The 25,770-nt window shown below is 45.0% G+C and overlaps 1 protein-coding gene across 3 annotated transcripts in view; it reads right to left on the reverse strand.

The window, feature by feature from the left end:
- Positions 1-8,502: 8,502 nt before the first annotated feature.
- Positions 8,503-25,770, reverse strand: part of LOC106749106 (putative polypeptide N-acetylgalactosaminyltransferase 9) — a 253,448-nt gene continuing 236,180 nt past the window's right edge. For all 3 annotated transcript variants that reach the window (XM_014628339.1, XM_014628262.1, XM_014628421.1), the window contains 3 exons: positions 19,186-19,296; positions 9,943-10,071; positions 8,503-9,104 (listed from right to left, as the gene is read on the reverse strand). In XM_014628339.1, the coding sequence (XP_014483825.1) occupies positions 8,964-9,104; positions 9,943-10,071; positions 19,186-19,296 (381 nt within the window). In that variant the 3' untranslated portion in view covers positions 8,503-8,963. The remainder of the gene's footprint in view (positions 9,105-9,942; positions 10,072-19,185; positions 19,297-25,770) is intronic.

Here is a 25,770-nt window from a genome sequence, read left to right on the forward strand (position 1 = left end):
ATTAAAATTATTGAACTTAAATAGGAATGGACAGAATATTATTACAAATTTTGAAAATAAACTGTATGAGCATTAGTTTCGAGCATTCTCAAATGCGGAAGACGCCAGACCAAAGTTGTTACACTGACACACCATGTTGTATTATGTAAAATTATAATTATGATTATCTGAATAGTTAAAGAATAGTTAAAATCTATCTCCAATTACCTAATTTTTTTTTTGTAGTTACATATAAGTTATATATATAAGTTATATATAATATATAAGTATAAGTTATATATAAGTTATAAGTTATATATAAGATACATATAATAAAATTGTATATTTTTTCTACTGGGAATGGCGCTTTAGGAGATTATCTTCAGGAGCGCATAATAAATATCTCTCTCTCTCTCTCTCTCTCTCTGTAACTGTCTAATTTGATATGCCTGTCTAATGGTCTAATCGACATGTAGTTTTCTTCCTATCGGGAGATCTACCCTTCCAATCTGCGTTCCTGAGGAACGAAAGCTCGACATAAAATTTCTCACAATTCCACGAGAATCAGCTCGATCCCGTCGAAAGAAGTCAACAAACTACAAAACTTTCTTTCGTCTTTCGAATGGAGTCAACCGTCTTCGCCTGCATTAACGCGCGTGTCGTAATCGTGCGAGAGGATTCGTCATTCTGCGTAGCCAATAACGAGTATACAGCATTGACAAATTTGCGGTGTAACAGGACGACTCCGAGGGACACCCCCTCAACGCGAGCAACGAAAGTGAAGGTGAACGTGAACTCTCTCCGCAGCTCCGTGTGACGAATCCGGGTCAAGCTCAAAATCCGCCGCTGTGGATCGGATTCTCATTCGTGTCGGTGAAGGAACTTTCGTCCCGTCCGGGGCCACGCTATCTTTCTCCCCTAATCAATATGACCCGACGGTGCTGCAACAAGTAGCAAGGGCGGCTGGAGAAGATGCGCGCGACTGCGACGTTCTCGAAATTGCGCTCGCTCGTGCCGTGAACCTTCCTCGAGCGCGCAGACCGCCGTCGTTACGTTGCTCTTTGATGTGCGGAAACAGCCTGCAAGTGGGCTCCATCCGTCGTAAAAAAAAAGAATTAATCACCAATTATTATTAATTATTATCAATTTCGACGATCCGCAACCGCGCAGGCAAGCGTCGTGGCCGCGCGTTATCCGGAAACGAGAAACATCCTACGATACACCTGCGCGATGAGTCGAGTCTTTATACTCCACAACGCTTTACCGTTGACCTCCGCTGATCCCCGACATCCTCCTCTTGCACGGACGAGTTGAAACCTACGAAGGAGAATATCGACTCGACGCGCTTGACGTTTTCATGCGCTACGGGGAAGTCCGCACCCTCCGTAGAATCCTCTTACGGAACGCAGTCCCTGGTCTCTACCTCGCCGAGTGGAGTCTCTCGCACAGCGGCGGCCCGCCGGAATACGCCTGCGCTGGAATAACGAGCGATCTCACGTTCGCGGCGAGCCCCGATAATTGTTAAATGGCTCGGCAGGGCCGCGACTTGAGCGGAGACGGCCTTCTCCTCCCAGACTGACGGGCGAACTCGGATGCATGCGGAAATGAATTTTCACGGCCCCGCGAGGAGGGCCTCTCGCGCCTTTCCGCGAGCCGCGGCGAAGTCCTCGGGGCGAAGCCACGACGATACTAGTCCGCGATTATTCGCGTCGCCGGATTTTTCCGCCGTGATATTATTGATCCCTGACGTTTTATCTTGCTCCTCGAAAGCCCGGGAGCCAGGGGCAATCGGGAAATCGGGTCAAGGCCGGCCTGGAAAACTGCGGCGCGCTCCGTTTCCACGCGGCGTTTCATCCACCGCGGCGAATCCTATTTATACTTTCCCCTTGAGAAGACTTCGCGTGTAAAGCCGGGTGTACCGCCGAGCGAACGAACAGCAAGTGCAGAGTGCATTTGAATTTTAGATAGACTTTCCTTTATAAACTTACTCGGATCGGCTCCGCGAATCGCAAATTCTCGAAATTTGGAATTCTACATTAAGCCCACGAGGGGAAGAAAACGGGGCAACAAGCGCTCCTTTAATGCGCAAATGGGAGTTGAAATCTCCAGACCCTAAATTTTCGTTCTACGTTAAGTCTTCAAAAATAAACGGCGATAAATTGCCCATTTGTAACATCAAACGATCACAATAGAAGAACCTTTGAACCTTTGATCTTTAATGTAGAACAAAATTAGATTTAAAGTGGGATTAAATTGCGACTCGGGTTCTGTTAGGATTCGTCGTGGCGTGCACAGTTTCCAAATTGTAACAATAAGAGTTCGCTGTTCCTTCAGTGCGTGTCCAGCTTAACGCATAGTCCTTGAATACCCAGAATCTTCGTCATCGTATGCAATCATGAGCTATGAATTGATCAAGAATTATTTTTAATATTATACAGAGAAACAGATTTCTTCGGATTTAGTACACGTTTGCTCGGCTTGAATTTGATGATTTCATTTGACGATTTAAAGATATATTTATCGTTTGAGGGACCAAACAATCCCGTTTGTTGAATCAAACATTCGTTTATTCGCTTTCATTCTAAAAGACAAATTTGTCTCCATCGAAGATATTTTATTAAATCCAAAAAAGTCTTTTCCTCCGTTTGGGAGGAGGAACGATTTTACGACACGCGGACTTCGTTTCAGACGTCGAGATTGGGATTAAGCACGGTCGGCGCAGTTGGGTTGGCAGAAATGCGTCGGTAACATAAAACAACATCGATTTATTCAACACAAATACTTGCACGTTATGATAGAGGTTTGTAATAATGATAATAATGATAATAATATTCATATATACACGAAATAAGGCACGTTCGATATTCATTAATTAAACGCGCGCGCGTCCCGGCGGCGCGGCGGTCGCGTTACTCACGTTTAAATCTTGCTTGTTTCCTTCTTTAATTATTACTATCAATCGTCCTCCTTACCTCACGATATGCAACGTCCTTACCAAATGTAGAAAATGTCATATATATATTTATAATCTGTATAAACTCGTTCTCTCTCTCTTTCTTCCCTCTTTCTCTCTCTCTCTCTCTCTCTCTCTCTCTCTAACATCCCGATAAACCCACCCGCGCGCGAGACGGATTCGCCTTGCGGCGAATCGTTATCCACGTTCTCCGTCCGCAATCGCATTTCCTTCCGCCCTACACCGATTATCCGACGTTTCGCATTGGCAAAACCGCGGCCTCCGCACGGACTCCTTTATCCCTAAGATTAGAACCGCTAATTAGAGACATATCTAATTAAGCACACAACACACACACACACACGCACACAATCGTACACGGATTAGTTCAGACTCGTCTCGCGTCTTTCTCTCCCGCTCTTTCTCCCGCGGAATACCTTGCGCGATTAAATCCGCCGATGCACTCACTCGCGCAGCTCTCGCGACTAATTGACGCGCGAAAACGTGAATCCAAACGCGTCGCTAAGAGCGCGATCCCCCGATCTTCCTCCTCGCTTCCTCTCTCCGACCCCGAGCTCCGTTTCTCCGATCCCGCTAATTTGCACGGGGATTTCTACGTTCTGCGTTGCGTTGCTCCACGCATGCGGTCCCTCTTCGAGGATCCAACACGGAAAAATGCCATTCCTGTACTCTCTTCTCTTCTGAGAGAACGCCGATGTCGCGTGTGAATTCAACGGGGGACGCAAAGGTATGCGTTCACGCAGACGGCGAAGATATGTTTCAAATTGCGTCGTACAATGAAACTCGTATACAGGACGTCCCAAAATCGACGTGTGTCCTTAACATGACAGATTCCTCGGGACGAAAGTTCAAGTACGAAAATGTCGTGGGGGTCGTTCTTATTCGACTTTTCAATTTCCAACGTGTAACATATTTTTATAGACTAAAGTAAACTTCTGTTAAAGTAAAATCCACCTGAAATTGATCGATGGGAATAATTTTCCTATCCATTTGGTCGTTCGAAGTTTAGTTTTGGAAGAGTTCCGCTTTTCCGATCGCTTGCATCTCAGAAACTATTGATATCTCGACATTTTCGCACTGGAATTTTCGTCTTGAAACGTCCCAAAGAATCTATCATGTTGATGACACACGCTGGTTCCGGTATTATATTCTATACAAGGCGTCTCAAAATTCCAGCATGCGGAGTATATAGGAAGATTTTTAATACTAAAAGAAATAACTTTTTTCTTTAAAATTCCACTCGAACAGTGAGAAACGAACGATTGATAAAATGATGATTTTCGCGAGCTTAGCGCTTGGGCGCACAAATAGGTAACAAAATTTTCTTTTTCGGTCAATTTCAAGTAGATTTTACTCGAACAGTATTTTAATCTAAGGCTTAGCTTCAAAGATGTATTATGTTAAAAATTACGAAGTCGCTATAAATAATGACTTTTCTCGACATATTTACCAAGGGAATTTTGGGGCATCTTGCATATGAGAAAATAAAGAGAGAAAAGAAAAAAAGGAAAAGACGAGCGAACTGTGACACGGACAAACGCATTCAAGAGAATGACGGTCGTTCGCCGTGATGCACTTGCGATCTCGTTGGCGCGCGGAAATCATGATCGCGGATCGCGCGTCTCGAGTCGGACGAGTCCTTCGCGAGAAGGAAGCGGAAGGAACGATCGACGAGGCGAGAAGCGAGTCCGGATCCTCCCCCGGGTGGGTGAGAGAACGTCTCGTATATGTTCAAACGCGTGTCTCACGACTAACCGACCGAGGACACAGGAGGACACTGTGACGCGTCCGTCGACGACGTCGGATCGTTTCGCGCGCGCGCGCTTCCTATCTTTATTACGAAGACTGTGTGTATACTTACTCCCACGCCCGACGCTCGGCCTCATACATACGCGATATGTAGTGAAAGTTTCAAGATAAGATTCCCACATTCCCCTAAAATAGCGCGCCTCCTTCCCCTTCTTCGTGGAATATTTCGCGCGGCGGCGGGCGCTCGAGTGTCGGCGATCGTCGTCGCCGAATCGTCGCGACCACTGAATTCTACACTATGCCTGCGTTCGGAAACATCACTTTTAGTGTGCCTTCGTGATTTCAATGGGAAAGCAGTGGGCAGTTCCAGGGGTACACTTAAAAAATTTTCATCGGAATTAAACATACCCGGGAAAAAAAGATCATACATGAAATTTGCCCATGTATGACTACGTGTAATCATACACGTCCACAACGAAAAAATACTGTTGTTTACAAGTTATATGCAAGTACAATCGAAGTAAATGCTTCCGGCTACTTGTGCTTCTGACAACACGTGATATCGGCATTTAATTAAATGACATATTTTTTCTCGTATAAGCATGTATGATCATATATGTAACTGCATGTGTAGGCAAAATTCATATATGATTCTATATAATTATATATAATGTATGATTCTATATAATTATGTATAATGTATGATTCTATATAATTATATATAATCATATATAATCATTTTCTCCCGGGCACGTGTCATATTCTACCAATGTAATATTGTCATACGTTATTTCTTGCTGCTATGACAAGGTTGACAACAATGAAAAGGTTACGACATAAGTAACCAGGCAGTAACACATCGACTCAGACCGCAGACTTTCCCACTGCTTTCTCATTGAGTGATTTGGTAGCGGTGTGACTTCCCGTACGTTTCCGAACGATTTCACGCAAATACACAACGAGCTACTCAGTGTTTCTGAACGTAGCTTGGAATGTTAGGTGCCATGTTAGAAGAAGACTAGGTAGTACCATTTCCTCCTCGGTCTGGTGATTTTTGACTGATCAATGATCTTTCACGATCCTTTCTACAGACATTCGAATATATTGATTTGCTTCATTGTTAACTATGTATCACCTAAGTTGGAGGTACATGTTGAAATGGAAACTTTACGTAATTACGGACATTTCGAGATACGCGATAGTATCTCCAAATTTGGAGGTAAACACTTTGTAGTACGTGCCTCGAAATGTCTTTCGTAATTACGTAAGACTTTTGTTTCAACGAGTACCTCCAACTTTGACGATACATGGTCAACAGTGTTGCGAAAGGTAATGCTCGAACCGTATTCTTCGTAGTTTCTACCATTTTTTACGATACAGAATTTAAACATTCTTCTATCTATCCTGTTCCTTTTTAATAATATTACAATTTTATCAATTACGGAGGCTACGAATGCGATACCTTTCAATGAACTGACACTTTCAATTGGAATAGCAGGACATTAGAAAAGGATCTAGATAGTACTTATTTCCTCCGTCTTTCATTTCGCCCTATTTCCTCCTATGGCACCTAATATTCCAATATGAGCTGCGTTCGGCACTGTAAATCGGAGGCATCGGTTTGCCCTTAAGATTACCTTAAGATAATATTTAGCGAATGAAACAACTTTCCCGGAGCCGCCAGAGCACAAGTTGATATCTACGATTTATAATGCCGAATGAGCTACAATATAGAGTTCGGTAGTCGCAACTCCGTTCGCTCGCGCTGGTCGCGACCGGTCGCTCGCACACGCATGGTCGGCGCGCTATCCTTATACCTACTTAGGCGGTACTTATATCCTGAACTGGCATCAAGACATGATATCTTACACGAATGTACAAACGAAATCGAACGAGAGTCGCCTCCTCGGAATATGCTCTTTCGCAACATCTTCTGCTTCTCCCCTATTCTTCTTCTTTATTTCCTCCCCTTCGCGTTTCCGATTACCTTACACAAGTATCCTACAGAAATTAAAGACTAAGAACCGAAAAAATACAATCTCTCTTTCTCTCTCTTTCTCTCTGTCGCGCGAATGGAAATGTCGCCGTCTTCGTCTCTGTCTCCCTCTCTCGACGTCATCGTTCCCGCACAACACGGGAGCATGGAATGCACCGGGACTCACCTCCTGAGAGAGGGAAAGAGGGACCTCGGACGACCGACGAGCATTGTCGTCGCAGCGAACGGTCGAGTCGCCGACCGGCGGGCGGCGTGCGACGTATGTCCGACGATTGCCTTGAACACGTGGAATGATCCTTAGCGTACGACTCGAGATTTTTTACATTTTCGTATACGTGTTTGCGCAGCGGTAAGGTGGATAGTCGGCCTCTCTCTCTCTCTCTCTCTTTCTCTCTCTTATTTTCATCGGGTTGCCGGTAGAGAACAATCCGCGCGCGCGCACTACCGCGATTCCCCTCGCGGGTATCTAAATCTTGACAACGCCCGATCAGACAGACGATTGCCAAGATAAACTGGCGATGATAGAACCTGATTAGACGCGCGTGCGAGCCGTTGCGTGAGAATAACGCGGTTATCCTAACGCAATGGCGCGTGCCAAGGGAGTTATAATTCTTCTCGCGTTCCCTCCGAACGTCACACCGGGCTTCACTCTTTCTCTCTCTCCCCCTCTCTCTCTCTCTCTCTGTCTCTCTTAGAACGCCTTCAGATAGGTCACTTTGTGGCGCCACAGAGCAGCCTACACAAAGTCGAATGTTTAAACGGGCCCATATAGACGGACGCTGGTTTGTGGTGGTACAGAGAAACGTCACAAATAAGTTACTTTTGTGGTTCATAAAATAGAAATTAAAGTGACTCATCTCTATTGCTCTGTGGCGTTTCTATGTGGCACCACAAAGCGGCCTGTCTGAAAGTGCCCTTATTTTTTCTTTCTCCCTTTCTCTCCCGCGACGTCCCCCGACAGAGAATATAATGAAAAGGTTCGACGGTGCGCACGCGCGCGACTATATCGCCTAATACGATCTCCTTAAATCACTCGGTACACGCAAGTAGAAGTTCTCTCGAACGGCGCGCCAGCTACATGCTCGTCGCGCGTTGATCAACGCGCGACGGAGTTGGTCGCATTGGTGACGGTGTTATTTGCTCGGTGGCAAGGGGCATATTTGAAAATTTGGCACTTGACTCCTGTCTTCTAAAAGGATCTGCAACGACAGCTGTCGTCGTCGCGTACACTCCTTCGGACTCGCTCGAAGACGCTCTCGGAGAGTTCGTGTTTGCGGCCGCTGCTGGGCACTCCCGAGCGTCGTGGCCGCGCGACCGGGGACCGAGGAAACGGACAGAGAGGTGAACCACCGCTCATCGTCCAGGCAGAGGCGATCGACGAGGATTCGCGAGGATCGACGAGCGAGCGCGACGTCGCGCTCCCTCGATGATCGCGGAAGCGCCGACAATCAGCGAACGAAAGTGACGATCAAGAGGATCCGCGCGATATACGATCGATACGGTCACGTTCGTTCACGACCCTCTCTCTTCTGCCACCTCGGGCCGCCGGTCTGTCTCTTTCTCGCTTCGACGCAAACTCTTAGTCCTGCCTCTTTTCCGTATTTTTCATCGTCGTTATCGTCTTCTTCTTCTTATTCTTATTCTTTGCTTTAGGATTACGACGTAGAAGGCTGAAGTCGAGACGCGATCGGTCCGAGCCACCACGCGCGACCTCGCTCACTGGAGATATATATATATATATATAATCTCTCTCTCTCTCTCTCTCTTTATATATATATATATATATATATATATANTGCGCCGTTCCGTTCCTTCCGAGTAAAAAAATTCTCTAAACATATTGTCCTCGCGAGTGTGTTTCGTTGCATCGTGATCCTCCGTGATCTTCGTCGTCGTCGTCGTCGCCGCCGTCGTCGTCTCTCGGCTTCTCCGCTCGTCGATCGATCGCGGAAGAGGTGTCGCTACACGACGACACGGTTCTCTTCTCTCCGATTTTCCTCGTTTCGCGATACGTGAGGTATCGCGAAAGAAATTGCACCAGGGACCGGATTCGCACTCCGGTGATCGTACGCGACGATCGTTGCGATCTCGCAGACGGACGACGCCCGACGACGGGATCCGACGCGACCTCACCGCCCACGCGATTTATCTGCCGAAGCGGGTCTTGGCGATCGAGTATCGTTTGCCCGGCAGCCAGGAATTCCCGGCGACGCGTTCGGAACCTTGGCTGGGATTGTGCGAATGACGGCGTGAGAAGGCGCGGTATCACAGCTTCGACGGGTCGTAATTCTCGAAGGACCACTTCTGCCTCGGCGCATTCGGCGAGCATTCCTCCATCACCAGCTGCTGCTTGCTCTCCGTGATCGTCAGACACTTGTCGCTGCTGCCGTGCCTGATATGATTAGTCTGCAAATGAAAATGACTAAGTTCAGTTCAAGCGATCAAGTTTCCCTTTACCCTTTCTTCAATTTTCTTTCTTTCCTTTTTCCTTTCAAAGAGCGCGAAGCTGAGAGACTCGAGAGACTCGGAATTAGTCTCGCGCAAATCTCGCGCGCGTGGACAATTTTCGCTCATTCTTATTTATTTAGTTCGTCCGTTGGCGGGGAAATAAATTCCTTTAACACGCAAATATCGATATAAGAGCGATTTTGTACACGTAAGAAGAAAAGAATATTAAAAAATGCGAGGAAGAGGAAGAGAAATGAAGAACGGGGAAAAAATAAAGACAGGCCCATTTAAATGCTCGATAGTGGTTTTTGTGTTTTTTAAATGTTTAACAAAACACAACAACTTTTGAGAAAGCAGCTTTCCCGACCTTGTTAAACACTTACTATGTAATATCATGATTTCTGAGCAGCGATGTGCAATTATAATCGTGTCGTTCGCGTTGCTTCCTAAATTTCCCATATTGCCTTGAAATTTCGTTTCGACTTTACAAGCATATCTTAGCCGGCAATACTATGGTATTTTTTCGGTTCATGAATGTTTATATTTTCGAGAAAAAATTTTCTACATGCGGAGAAAGTGAGTAAGATAGATAAATAGATAGATAGATAGATAGATAGATAGAGAGAGAAAGAGAGAGAGAGAGAGAGCGGAGTTGTTGAAATTATAAAAAAGAATTCTCTCTCTCTCTCACCGGCTGGAAAAGCCGGCTTCAGCTTGAATCGGGATCACGATTCAGGATTTTATCGGACGCGTTACGTTCAATTAGCGAGATAGTTCGAGAGAGATAAACCATTACCTGAGGATTATAGATCCATTGTTGATTCCCTTTACTGCCGTGGCAAGGATAGAGGATGACGTCGCTGCCGCTGTAGTCCAAGCACGACTCGTCTCGTCGGATCTCGCCCGTCTTGCTGAGCATCCAGTACTGTGCGATAAACGATCTCGATTAGCGCGTCCGGGATTTCGTGCAAGCTTGCCTCCTGCCACGACGATTCTGACAGACGCCATCGCGAGAGAAACAGTTTCGCGCGCGGGGAAGAGAGCATCGTCTCTTCGTGGTAAGATCGGGACTCGCGCGAATGTTGAAGAAATGTGAAAACCGGAGGAGTGAAAAGAGAGAAAATTCGACGCGAGCGAGTTGCGCATTTTACCCTTCGATCGCGTTGTGGATCAATCGGACCCGGTGAGCTGTGTTCGAGAACCACGGCGAAGAGAAATGCGCGATTTACGATAGTTCTTCCCACTTCCGAAAAATCGTTAGAGAGTCTGTCCGTTACAGACGTGGCGTGGATCCAATAAGCCGATTAATGCGTGTTTCGGAACTATTTGAATTTAACGCAGGCTTGTGTTCAGACCCATAATATGCGATCGGTGTAATTTAACGCCACGAGTGAAGCGAGTTTTTTCTGCTGAAAATTCGCATGTGAACGTAAGTAAGTATTATGATCGCGCGTTTCTTTCTTTATTGAAAATAATAAACAGTAGTGTCACGTTAGGATCATATAATGCGTAACCTACGCGAGCGCGCTCTGCAAAACGCAATCCTAAATAATTTATCATTTCTTCAAGCAACATGTATTAACATTTTGCAAGAGAAATAAACTATTCTTTCGCAGCGAAAATATTCTTCCCCCGTGAAAACCTTATTTCCGACACTTGAAGACGACCTATCTTCAGTAATATATAAAAAAAATTGTTTCTGAAACGCGGACTAGTCGTATTTCATTCTGGCAGAGCCATCTTTCGACTTGATCACTCTACAATTTGGTGATAAAAATAATAAAAAGAAATTACGATTTCTTAAATAAAACCACCACCACTCGCGAGACCGCTGTCTAAGTTCCAATTTTACGCTTTATTCTAGACTCTCGTCAATCTCTTTCCTTCTACCGTTTTTCGAGAATTTAGAAAATCGCGAAAAGCCAATACGTTTGCGCGGTCCGAGCGACTTGTTCGGGGTCAAAGGATTAATTGTACCTTCGGCAATCGTAAACCTGCCGCCGAGCTCTATTCGCGCAAAGCGTTCCCGCGGCCATATTATCGCGATCCGTCAAACAACGATATTACCTGCCGGGAATATTTGCGAAACGCGCGCCGCGGGGACGTTAAAAATCAGCGAGAACCGTTTAATCCGCCGCATCGCGCGCGTACATACATATGTGCGCACGTGTATGCGTCCTGACGGGACAGACGGGGGAAAAAAAGAACGCGCAGGAGCCGGGCGTGTACGCGTCACCCGACGAGCGTAATCGCGGCCGCGCGCGGTAAATTGCGGGACGCGAATTTTCGTGGTGTAACGCAACACGGCCGATCGATTACATGGCGCGTCGCTTGTAAAATAACTTGTCCCCGCGACAATCGGACGCAAGAGTGTGCGCGGCCGGCAGTTATTCACCGTACGGCGCGCGACGAATTCGAGGTAAGCGCGTCAAAGCGACGGCCGGGACGCCATAATGAGCGGCGATCGTCGATAATCGAGTAACCGGCGGTCCTCGAAATTGCACTCATCTGACACCGGTTGTTTGTGCAATTCCAGCCGCCTGGAATTGACAGCGAACGAGCCGACGAGCCGCTCGCGTCGCCCATAAAGGTCTCCGATTGGTGGTAAAATTGCAAATTCGTTCGCTTGGAGCGTTCGCCGGCTCCGGCCGTTGTGACCGGATCAGAGCCGAAGTCGCGGAAAATTATTCGATTCGATTATTTGTTTTTTTCTCTCTCCCTTTCTCTCCTATTTGGAGATCATAGACAGATTGAATGGACTGAGCATTCCCGTTGGAAAGTTGAAGCCGGCATAGCGAGAGAAGGCGATAGTTGCCAGCAGTGCTTTCCTTATTTAATTGGGAAGTTGGCAAGGAGAAGGAGGGAGGAGAAGCGATACATGGTTAGAAGTATTATGAATTAATAATTATACGGAGAGAAAGATTTCTTCAGATTTAATTAATTTCATTGCACCGAAACAAATCTCATCATTGACATGCTCGAAAGAAACTAATGTTTCGATTAATAAGTACGATTGTTAGACTCTTCAACGAATATGTATCTTTATCTTAGATAAAAAGATTTGTTTGAAACGAAAGATAATTTTCTTATAAAGAATTTATTTGTTTCACTTTACATATTTATTGTAATCAAATAATGTTTTATTTGGTTAAGAGATATTATTTCAAATAATAGCGTTCTTTCTGTTAATAAAATTTTCTTGAATGAGACAATACAATTTTTACTCAAACAAATAATATTTCGTACGTGTTGTTTCTATGAAACAAATTTTAGTCAAATAAATAGAAATGTTAAATCTAATGAAACCTTTTTCTCTGTGTAGGAGCGCGCATTAGTATATTATTTATGTGTCTTCTGACGTAACCAAGTACATGTTCCTTTTTTTCCTTAACTATGTCCATTATCATTGTTCTATCTCTCCTACATCACCCTCTCTTACAGTGCTGTGTGGCAGAGAAAATACCACTATTAACGTATCTCTGTCCTTCGATCTTGGCTTCAGCTTCATTGCAACGGCAATGCTCAGTCCATTCTATATGTCTATGTTGGAGACAGGCTCGACCAATGTGAACGGAGCTTTGACTATAGAAGTATAGACTGCCAAAATACGTCATACATCCTATTCATCGCTATGTTAAAAAATGTACTCAATATCTTCGATACTTTTCGAGGTTTAAGTCTCTCATCGATCAAAGATCGGGAAATATAAACATATTTTAAGATATATCAATCATAATATATTTTGTATTCTGTGTATAATAATATGAAATACGTAAATAAAAATTGCAGCTAATTGAATAGAATTTACTGATTTGAGATATTAAATTATGAAATAATAATAATTTAACCTTTACACATAAAATATAAATTACTTAATTAGATAGAATATGTTAAATAGGTTAAATTACCCATAATAAGGCACACCAAAATTTTCTTTTCTCTTTTACTTTGATATTTTATAAATTGACAGCCTTGTACAAAACAGTATACTACCATATTTTAAAACTCTTAATTCTCGTTACATTTCTCTATTTCAATACTAATAAATGAATTGCTGTGGATTACTACTGTCTACAATCCTTACAGAAAAATATTATTGGCTGCGTTAAATTGGCCAGTAATAAATAGCGGTTTTATCACTTATACGAATAATAAAACTATTTAGCAAACTATTTAGTGAAACTATTGTTCAGCAACAATAATTTATCATTGGTCAATTTATCACATCCAGCAATACCTTTTTTGTAAGGGAAGCACTCGACAAATGACGGAATTTTAGTTCTCGTATTCCTCAATTGGTCGATGGTGACACCTCTTGGCTACTGGTCTGAAATGAATAGCTATCGGCGGTCCATATTTCTCTAATCAAAGAAGAAACGGCGAGTCTTCACGTGATTCTCGCGATTGTTGCGAGAGCCTCGTGCGGGAAACGGACGGACGGACGATGAATCGGGGACAAAGAGCGGCTGTCAGAACCGTCGGGTTGACAATATACTGTTTTCGAGTGCTTTACAAGTATAATTAGGGGAATAGCGGGATAGCCCCGGGATAACGAGAAGCAAGCACATTCGCATCGTGCACATGCGTCATCAAGCATCGTTAGCCATGCACGAGCTGCGTTCCATTCTGCCTGAAACTCTCAAATCGGAGCGCGCGCGTTGCAACGCGTTGCGCTCTCCACCCGCACGATATTATGCGTGATATAAACAAACGCGCGCGCGCGTTGCAAAACTCCAGCGTCGCTCTTCGCGTTACGTGTCGCATCGCATGCTTATCCGCGCGATGATCATCGCGTTGCGCTTTTTACACACCGCACGCGCCTACGGGCGCGCGCGAGGGAGAAAGAAGGGAGGTAGGAAATGGGAAACGCGTGAACGCGTCGTCCTCGTTGTTGTTGCCCGAGTAGAACCCCTCCCCCCCACTACGTTGAACCTTTAATTCCACAGTACAGTAGAAGCTAAGATAGTAAAAATCGGTTCGATTTTGTTGTTCCAACTAGCACAGGAAGTGGACCTGAACTCGACAGAGTTTTATTCAGAGATACTTCCGGGGCAAATTCATTTCATGAGCAACAGGTTTGCTTATTAATCAATTGAATAGTTCCTTGCCCATTTATTGTTCTGTGCTCGTTCGGTAAATGTGCTCAGATTTTGCGCATCATTTTGTGCGCAGAATAATTTAAAAGCGTACTTAAGAATTTATTTATGGGACATAAGATGGAATAATTCACAAAAATCAATCTTATTTCTGTGAAATAAGCTCATAAATATCTCACGAATAACTTTTAAATATCTTTCTTCTCAGAGTAATTGCAGGAAAAGCGTTACGTCTTGATTGGAATCCCAAATAGTTTTATTCCTCAGTTATTGGACGGAAGTGAATGTAACTATTCGGTAAAACTGCTTGAAAAACGCAGGAAATGTGTCCCGGGGTACTTACATTCAGTAATTCACTTACAAATTAAGGTATTACCGCGTTCCAGTAAGTATCCACTACGAGCCATTAAAATATATTCAAATTAACAAAAATATAATTTGTTTTAAGAGACTGAAAAACAGATAATTAAGTTTACTTGATTCCAGCGCTTTTTCCTGTGTATCCAATATATTTCCAATTCGTAAAAATTATTCTTGAATAACAAGAATATGATAATTTTAGTAGAATTGTATAAGATTTCTTCATGTATAAGAAAAAGTTTTATATAGACATAAGATTATATATTCTTATATATAAGATTATATTCTTTAGATTATACTCTATTATACACTTATACATAAGATTATATATTCTTCTTTATATATAAACAAAAAAATGCGAGTTTTGAATTGACGCTAATTTTTTTCCGCGTAGAATTAAAAGTTCAGGAGAGAATCTACCAAGTGCGGTATCATCACAGCGCCGGCGGAAAAACACAATTGTCAACTCGCGCGAGCACACAAAGGAAAAAAGTTTCTTCAGATTTAGTATTTCTATTTGACTAAAATTTGTTTCATAGAAACAACACACACCCGTACGAAATATTATTTGTTTGAGCGGAAACTTGATTGTCTCACTCAGGGAAACTCGATTATTTAACAGAAGGAACGCTATTATTTGAAATAATATCTCTCAACCAAATGAAATATTATTCGGTCATAATAAATATAATAAACAAATAAGCTCTTCGTGAGAAAATTATCCGTTGAACCAATTTTTTCATTTAAGATAAAGATATATATTCGTCGAAGAGGTCTAATATTCGTGCTTATTAATCGAAACTTAAGTTTCTTTAAAACGTGCCAATGATGAAATTCGTTTGGATGCGGATTTAATTGATCAAACCGGAAGAAATCTTTTCCTCAGTGCCACGTTATCGCGGGGTCCGATAATTGTGCGTGACGTGGCGCGATGTGATACCGAGCGCGATCCCCGGGCGCATAATGCCGATGATAATTCCGCACACGCCCGGATCCGCATTGTAGTTGCAGGGGTCGGCCGTAAACGGCTATCTCCCGCGATGCACTCGCCTTCCATCCTCGCGATCCGCGTGTGTGATACGATTATTCATCTTCCATCATCCGCGCGCGCGGCATCGCGGCCGATCCCGGCAGTTCCCCGCTGCGACTTTATCAGCGTCAAGCCGGGCGACGAGCGAAAGCGTAATTGCCGTGAAACCGCGGCTTAATTGCGAGGGCAAACAGCTAAATTAAAGCGGCGCTTTGCCGGGCTAAGCAAGCACCGACTGATTGTGTTTTTGGTTGTAACCGGTCGCCACGGTTGTTAAACGCTTCCCGTCTGTGAGAGCGCGCACATACTCACACGCGCGCAGCGCGTTCCATGTGGGTAGCTTTAATAACAGACACACCGCGTCGGGACCGAACGAGTGCAAGAAACGAGATAAAGCGCGAATTTACCGCGATTTGCGTGCGCGCGCGAACACGCGATCGTCGCGTTCTCGATAGTCGCGACGAGTGGCAGCCCGCTAATGAAATTGCGAGCGAGATTTGTTTTTTCACGCACAGATTACACCACGCGACGGCCGGCGATGACGAAACGGCGTGTGCGGCTGATTCCTTTGGAAGACGCGCATTTTTCGCGCGCTCCTTCCGATCGCTCGTCGCCGAGCGTCATCGATCTACGATTCTCTAATCTATAAATATGCACGCGCCCATATCCATAGCTTTTCTCAAATAGATCTTCCGTTCAATTTTACCGTGAGTTTATCTTGTCAGGAAGCACGATTAATTGTTTAACAGCGCGGACTTCAGTTCCCGAAATCGAATTCGAATATCGCGCACGTGTGAGCGTGGAAGCGTGCGTGATCAATTGAAGCAGGATATCGGAAATCCCTTTGTCCCTTCGGAAAATTCTACAATCATTTCCACTGGAAAATTCTCTCCCCGTGTGTTCGCACGTGACTGTGATATGTACAAAGACATTCGTCCGGAAACTAGTTATCGTCTTCTACTGTAAGAAGTAACTTTTCTGTTTTCGTATAGGGTGGTCCATTTGCACCGGAGAACAAACATGTTTTACTTTTGAAACTTTCGAAGCGACTATCGGCAGAACCGAATTCAGCGTGTCGGGATCAAAGCGTGTAGTCGTACTTAAGAATCGGCCACTTGGGGATCGTTTAAGGTCCCAACCGCAATTTCGAGCGTTTCGCTTCGCTGCGGCGACTGGAGCGAGGCGGAAAATCGGCGATTAAATCGCAGCGATCGCGGATATCGGCGGTGAGAAACGGCGCGATAACCCGCGGGCTAGCGAGTAACCCTTCGCCAAAAGGTAGGCGATTTAGGTCATCGCGCCGAGACGGGGACGGGGTTAGGCGGGGGGGGGGACGTGGATTGATGAGCACCTGCACCAGATTAGCGACGTTGCTAATTGCGCCGAAATGCGGCGCGATTAGCGCGCGCGGCGAGTTAGCGTGCACGCGAACAGGCGTTTATACCGGAGAATCGGCTTTCGTACGGAAATGCGAGACCCGCGAGGCGGCGAGCCGCACTGCGTGTATTAAAATCCCCTGCACCTGTCGTGCCCCCCCCCCCCTCCTCCTCCGTTCCATCCTTCACCGACCACTCAACCGATTAGAGAAGAAGAAGCCCCTCGGAGAGGATTAATTCGCCTTTAACCGATTAATCTGCCCCCGTCATTCTCATTCCCTCAACGTCCTCGGTGGACTCTCCCGCGGCTTCGCCGCGCTTCCTGTACCTGGTTGCCGCCTTGGCGGTGACAGGGGTACAAGCCCACCGGCTGATGCAGGTCTTCGGATTTCCCCGGCGAATCTATACATATGCCGGTAGCGACTTGCCTTATCTGCGTTCAGAATCCAACAGAATTTCACACGATTAGTTCGAACGGGGGCTGAGAGACTCGCGTACGTCGTACTCGTCGTCGTCGGCACGGCCGACGATGATTTCGTGCACGGTCACCCTTCGCACCAAGTCTGTCTATGCACGAGAATCCAAGCAGCTGGAAGCGCGCGAACGCACATGGCACATGGAACGAACGAACGAACGCGGCCGTTCGCCCGCGCGATTAGAGGGGTGAACTCTCACCTTCCCCTCCGGGGAAGGGGGCTACGCGGATAGCGCGCGCCGGTCGATATCGCCGATGAGACGGAAACTCGATTTTCTAGTAATTTGGTATGTAGCTGCGATTAGCTCCGCCGCCGCGGCGAAATTATGGCCCGCATCCCGCGCTGCGTGTTCGCGCGACCACTCGCGATCTGTGCGCGCTGTTTAATCGCGCGAGCGCGAGTATTATGCGATAATAATTAGGCCGAATACCGACGGCCCGCGGCCGCTAACAAGCACTGTCATTCTGTGGTTGCGAGCAACAAACGAACGAACGATCGCTCTCTCTCTCTCTCTCTCTCGCGCGTGTCATTCAGCTCACGGAATCATATTGATTGTCGCAGTATCAGAGACAGAAAGAGAGTATCGCGCGCGCACTCGCGAGCTCGAACGACTCTCATCGAGTCCGAACAACCCGGCGCGATTGGGAATGTCGGGCGACCATTGTTTGAGTTCTTTCGGAATTCCAGACGACGATCTCGCGAAGCGACGCTTCTTCGTATTTCTGAGTCGAGCGAGCCGTCCGCGGCAGAGCGCGCGGCCGCCGGCACGTGCTGACGAAGCTGCGAATTTCCAAACGGCGGCGCGTTGAAAAGTAAGCGTTTGATTGTAGGTCTAACGTGATGATAAACTGAAAGAAGAAGCTGTGTCGAAGTGAGTATTTGCCGAGGAATATCGAAGTGATTATTCCACCTGGTTGAAGGACGTATTGTAAAGCGAAATAATGGAAAAATTGGGAAAATATATGACAAGTTGATCTACATTGCATTTAAAAGTGATGTCGGCAGTAATTCAGAGCACATTACACGGAAAGATAGTGTAAAATCAAGAGTATGTATTCTTATGTATAAGCAAGAATATTATAATCTTTTTCGGAGATTTTCAGTCTTGAATTGAGTAAAATCCGAATGAAATAGCTACGACAATGCTTCTTAAGCCGATGTCCGACTACGCATTGGAGATTGAAATTGAATTGAACTTGGCCAGTCGGTGCAAATTTCATTAAATTCGAGTTTAGTGAAATTTAGCGAACCTTGCACTGATTAGTCACATTTTAATTCAATCTCAATCTTCAATTCGTAATCTGATACGGGCTTTAACAAATATTTACTTGAATATAGCACTTTTTCCACTTTCAGTGTTGATAACCAACGGCGTTTTGCTGAGAGAAACAAAATTTCTACTTCTCATTAACCAAATTTGATTTCTTACAACAGAAATCCCGTTTTCCTCAACCAAAACGCGTCTGATTGTCCATCACCAGGTAGATCAAATTTATTTTCCGATGCGGCGACGAAGTAACTTCGAAGGCTGAACCGCGCTTAAATCACCATCGCCTGAACCAAAATCGCGTTTCCGTCTCGCGGCATTAGGGAATGCGTATAAACGGCGATCTTGCGCGTCAAGCGAGGACAGGCGTTTCGCGAGCGGGGAACAACAATAATGCAACATTTCTTCTGACCCGTTGGCAATGTCTGTTATACCTGGTTTCCGCCCTGTCGATGGCAGGGGTACAGTCCGCACGGCTTGTGCAAGTCGGCCTTGCGCGCCGGCGAATCCAGGCAGGTGTTACCGCCCTCGCCGAGGTTTCGGACCTGTTCGATTTATTGGCGATCGTTGCGAATATTAGTGATCCACCGTTAATAATTATCCGAGAATAACAATGAGATTAACAACGCCGTAGCGTAATCGCCGGAGGAAGATGAGCGAAGCATCGTCGACACCTACACATTTCCACACTGGTCTGGGTCGAAATTTTCGTCTTAAATCATCGATTCTACACAGTAGGGGCAAAGATGGCAAAATAGGTTCAATTTTAACAATATAATTTGCTTTGTATATAATAATATATATGATATATTTTGTAAGTTATACTTGTAAATAGCAACAATGTGAAGTAGCCTAAACGGGAAAATTTAACGTGGGGTGTACACACGACCCACCCACGCGGCAGCAAACGTGTTAAGAATGCTAGAATAGCGGCAAAATTTCGATTCCATCATCCTTATTCACTCCTACTTTAGCCTCGCAGAGATTTCTCGGCGGGCGATCGTTGACCGCGTATTAATACGCGGTCAGAATGCATATTGCATATATATATACGTCGACGTTGCTTCACCATCTCGATACCCGTCACAGAAAAATGTCCTCTTAGGTCGCCCGCACACTGCACCTGTAAAGATAATCAGATTACAACGGAGTGGGCTGCAAATTTTTCGCTACGACAGTCCGTCGTTCCTCGTCGCAGCCGGCCTCAATGTCCTCTGAAACAGAATATACAGGCCGAGGAGCTGAGAGGGCGCGGAGGATGACGATTCCCTCCTCTCTCGGCCTCCTTCGCCGGAGACACAGATTCGCAGCGCGCTTGCGGAAAGGCAGGACTGCGGCCTCTCTCTATTTTTCAGAAAGACGGGAACAAATTGAAAATGAGCTCCGCTCGTATTTTGTTCGAACGCATGTGTGCGTGTACAAGTCTGTCTGCTTTTCCATACGTATACTACGTGCACCTCCGTGTGTGTGTGTATGTGTGAGGTAACATCACGAGCTAGAGTATATGTCAGCGATCCGCCCTGTGTGCGCCCTGCGTATAACAGCAGGTGCATCCAGTTACGGAGCTCGGTCAGCAGTCCTGATTCCGCCGCATGCAAGAATTCTGTGGTCGTTGCAGTTTCAACGCGAACATCTTCATCCCCTCGTCAGTCCCCCCCCCCCCNGCTCGTGGAAGCCGTCCTCGTTGTCGAGGCGCGTCCTCGTCGTCGGAGCGAGCGGAATAAAAACTCGTGATTTATTGCCGGCGGGGGCACGTCCTGTGCCGGGGGTCGATAAAATTTCAGGAGGCGCTCCGGCGTCGACATTATTAAAGGCATCCTCGAGAAGGCTCTTAGTGAACTCAATGAGAAATGCGATCTGGTGTTTAGGCAACTTTACGGCCTCGCGTTACTCAAACTCGCCGGAGAGTCGGAAACTCGCCGGTAACGCAACACCGCGGGAGCGGGGGAGTCACGTGTGTGTTCGGGATGTATCACTGAATTTCGCTACGTAATTTCCTCACGTTATTTCGGAATTCGCGATTTCAGAACGCACGCGCCCTGCGATCTCTTTTTTGCGCGTGTTCCGTCCGATTTGATACGCCTGTGCGAAAAGGGACGTTTTAATCATAAACGTGTAAAATAGACTGAGCACTCCTGTCGGAGGGCTGAAGCCGACATTAGTAAGAGAGGACGATGGAACAAGCAGTGCTTTCCATGTCTAATTGTGCAGTTGGTGGGGAGAAGGAAAGAGGAGACATATGGTAACAAGTATTATAAACTAATAACTACGAGGAGCACACACACACACATACACATACACACACATACTGATGTATTATTTATGTGGCTTTTCACAAAATCAAATACACATTATTCCTCTCTTTCCTTCATCATGTGCATTTTCACTTGTCTATTTCCTCTACATCGCCCTCTCCTATAGTGTAACAGAGAAAATATCACTATTAACATATCTCCGTTCTTTCATCTTGACTTCAGCTCTCTACAGCGATGTCAGCAATGTCAATGTTCAGTCTATTCTATATGTTTATTTAAGATTTTAAGATGTCGAAGTGGCTGCCGAACTTCGAGAAAGTGTCGGTAATACAATCATTGATAACATTACGTTACGAAGTTATCGAAAGAGAGACAGAGAGAGAGAGACGCGGAATATCGCTTATCTGTTCGACGAAAGGAGGGAAACGGAAGATCTCGGGGGAAACGATCGGCGCGTAGGTTAAACAAAACTCGCTCGTCGCCGTTTTTACTCCTCATTCCTATGCGGCGGTTGCGGGAAGCCCCGGCATGCAATTCGCGTAGAACGACTCAAAAATCGCGGGAGAAAATTCCCAGAGAGAGAAAGAGAGAGAGAGAGAAAGAGAGAGAGAGAGAGAGAGAGATAGAGAAAGAGAGAAATGTACGCCCGCTCCGTGCACGTACGTAGAAACACGTGCAGCCGAAATTATTCACATCGTGCGCGATTTCTGGACCGTCGTAGAGTCGTGTGAACTATAAATCCAGTCATCCCTTCTCCGCCGCGCGCGCGATAGGGAGGCCGGAGCGTGATTTAGTCCGGTTCTCCGGAAGCAAATAGAGAGTGGAAAGAAGAAAGAGAGTTAAGGATATAAGAAACTGAAAGAGAGAGAGAGAGAGAGAGAGAGAAAGAGGCGGAGGCACAGTAAAAGAGCCGCCAAGGTGGCAAATCCCAGACCGGAAGACGGCGTGAACGTAAGTTCCGCCGTCGACGCGCGAACGGAATTGTTATTTAGTGTACGTCGTAAAACGAATCTCAAAAATCTTCGTCGTGTGGATTTCCTCTCTCTCTCTTTCTCTCTCTCTCTTTCACTCTCACTCATCCACTCACTCACTCGTCTTTTTTCTTTATCGCAGAACCGCGCCGACTTGCCGATAAGGTTAGCGGAGAGTGACGAGGAAGCGCGTTCGGAATTCCGATTCCGTCGGAAAATCGGAATTCTGATTCCCTCGAGAGATTCTGGACAAGTGTTATCCGCTTCCGAGTGAAACGCCTTATCTATAAGCCGCGTTCGTAAATTCTTTGGGTCTACGCAAAAGAATGCCGGTATTTGATAGCGGATAAATAATCTGCAATATAATAACTCGTCGCATATTTTGGATATATTAAAAATTCCGAGGTTCGTGAGTGTCGGGAACTATGGTAACTAAAAATTCGTTATTCGCCCTCCCCCCTCCCCCTTCCCGTCCGTCAATGTAAGATCGTAAGGAACGCAATGACTGATAATAAGAAAAACGTTGCAACCTTCGAGATCGGAGTCGTCTTTCTTTGTTCTCGTCGCGAATGGCGCGAACCACGAAGGTTGTATCTTTGCTACGCAAAAATTACACGAGCAAATAATAAATTCGCGAGGATGACGACGACGCATGCCAATTTTCTCGGCGTGGAGACAACGTGCGGAGAGAAAGAGAGAGAGAGAGAGAAAGAGAGAGAGAGAGAGAAACGGAAAGAATGCAAGTGAGTAACGCGAATACGTCCGCGTTCCCGAATAATTCAAATCGGCAAAAACATGACGGGGACGCTGCCGACACACCGGGCAACTTGAGCGGCGAAATTGTTATTTCGCGTATGGCGTGGTTCGCATTCCAAAGTGCGCGCGCGGCCGCGTGAATGCTTCTTCGCGAAAATGTGCGCCCATCCTTTATACATTCCTTCTTTTTCCATTGCTTTTTCCGCGATGCTTCCTTTTAGTTTCCCTATTCCGCCCGTGGATGCCACTGTGTCAGTGTGCACGGACAACGAGAGAGAGAGAGAGAGAGAGAAGGAGGGAGTACGGCAAAACGCATTCCTTGCCCTATCCCGGGGAAAACGTGAGTGGATCGCAACAAACGACAAGCCGGGCGAGGGGTGTAGGCGAAGGGCCGGCGGGAGGTCGATAGTACCCGAGTCTTCCAACGATTCCAGATTCCGTTGCTTTTTATTATCATGTTCGATCGGAATATTGCCTTCATAGGGCGGAATACGCGTGTACGCGCGTGTCGTAGACGGGATTGCGGCGGCGCGAAATTGTGATTCGGCGAGATTACGGTGCGGCGATTTCCGACGATCTTTTTGTCTCGCGAACGACGCAATGTAACGGCTCGATTTGTGCCCGAATAAACGTCGCTACATGCGATTCGCTAATGTTTCATATCTTCTTACGACGAATAAAGCGTATACACTGTATGCCATACCGTTATACGCAGATCGAGAGATTTTCAAGCTTATGTGTGCACGATTAATTAATCGGAAACCGCATTAGTAATTCTGATTGTAATGGGGTTATAATGGGTCTAATTGTAACGGTTCCGAACTTATCAAAATAAAATATCAACTCCAATATTTGGAAAATATTTACTAAAAGTATTAAAAGTAGAAACATAATTGGCTTTATAATATGATATTTCCTTCGTGTAAATAGATATTTATTTGTATGTGCAAAACAATTTCGAAAGTATTAAATTCATAATATCGAGAATGTCAGAATTTATTTTTAGAAAGTGTTTAATGGGCAGAAAAATCGAAGTTTAAAACCATTAGGTTTCTTTAGTAGAAAAGAAATATTACATAATTCTAATAAGTACTCTCTTTAATTTAGAACTATTTTGTATTTATATTCAGTAATTAATATATTTAACAGCTCTTAAAATATACAATCAGAAGAGAAAAAAGGGCAGATAAGAGCCAAATCTTGGTTGCTATTTGCGGTTTAATAATAAAAAAGTATTTAAAATTAAAAAGAACGTACGTATCAATTACATTGTTTTAACTTTTTTCGGCGCAATGTATGTTCTTTTTTGTGCAAATGTTTCTTTATTATTAAATATTTACTGCAAACAGCAGCCAGCGTTTGGTTTTTATTTATCCTTCTCAGTAATTAATTTACAAATTAAGTGCTAATTACTGCCCTTTCAAGTAAGTATTTCTACAAGTAAATTATTAAGTAAGGTTCTGTTAAATCGTTAAATAGATATATAGGGTCGCGAAAAGTCAAGTTTAATTATTCTTGTGCCACATTAAATAAATTAAACGCTATTATATCGATAATTAATAAGTTTACTAAATAACGTTCCAAACGTTTCGGCCACCTTAGAACTTTTTCACCGAAAATACAATACATTAAATATCAAGATACAAGTATATGCAAAGAAACTATTTCTACAAGCTATTAAAATATATTCAACCCTAATCGTACACACATCTTTTTGCTACCTTAATCTAGCACACTGGAGTCATTTGTGTCCTCGCTTATTTAAGGTTTGTAAAAGTAAAAATCTGTAAAAAATCATGGATATACTTTGAAATCTGTAGAATAAAATTATATAAAGGAATAATCGCAAGCAATCACCTAAATATTTTATTTTGTTGAAAATATAAAGAGAAACACGATGAAAACATGAGTCGGCTGAAGTCCGTAATGACTTTAGTGTGTGCACGAGTAGGATCAAATTGAATAAAAATATTACTTGATTAAGAAGTTGAATAAGAAACTTTTACATTTATTTAAATTTTTACGTTTACTTGACTCTAGTATTTTTTTCCTGTGGACATGTAAGGCTGAAAATCGTGTAATTTTTGATTTGATAATAGTAAGGCATACATCGCGAAGCACAATAAAGCGCAATGAGATGCAAAGAAACATCTTTCCGACGTCTCCCTCTTTCTTCCCCCCCCCCCCCCNTTCGACAAACGGTCGAACGTAATGCGATAAGACAGAAATGCACTGACTTATCTCCAATTCCCAGGGTAATTAAATAATTTGCGAGGACATTCGAACGCTTCGTATTTCGATTACATTATATGTTTCTCTCACACAGGATGGAAAAGTTAAAATAATTTTACAATGTCACTCGGTGCATCGTTCGTGAGTTTTTCGCGGATATATACCGGTCATCCTTCGAGCACACGACGTGCGTTCGACAGGCGCTCTGCGCGCTCGCGGCAACGTCTCTTTGAAAAGTTAAAAATCGAGATATTACTCTTACAGCACGCTCTCACGCTGCGGCGTGAGTCGATAACGGTCCGTCCGATCAAGCTCGTTAATAGGAGGATTATCTCGCGAAAAACGTTGCCCTTAAAGCCCTCGTTCCGGCAGAGACCCGTCAAACTCACTGCGGACGGAGGCACCACGGACGATATTTCGCTGCCGGCGGCCGATATTATGAGAAGCTGAAATATTTCCACGATAACGTCGCAACGCAGCAACGAGTAGCGCGCGCGCTCGAAACTTACCCGGAATTTCCGGTACAGCGAACTTTAGTGCGCTCGGTTATCTGGCACAAGCGCGAAGATAGCGAGGACGAAGATGATCCTGATACGAGGAATCCAAGTGAAGTGTGAAGATAACAAGGCCGGGCCCTGACACAGCGCGCGCGCACGAAAAAGAGACAGCGCCGGGAGGTGAGAAGGCGCGGCACGAGCGAGACAGAGATAAATGAAGAGGGAGAGAAGGACGGGCCACGAAATATTTGAGTCGCGTGACATCGTGACGCGTGTAATGCAAGCTGAGGTTTAACCCCCCCCCCCCC

Source organism: Dinoponera quadriceps, unplaced genomic scaffold (assembly GCF_001313825.1).
Source record: "Dinoponera quadriceps isolate SergipeBrazil2010 unplaced genomic scaffold, ASM131382v1 scaffold123, whole genome shotgun sequence".
NCBI classification, from domain to species: domain Eukaryota; kingdom Metazoa; phylum Arthropoda; class Insecta; order Hymenoptera; family Formicidae; genus Dinoponera; species Dinoponera quadriceps.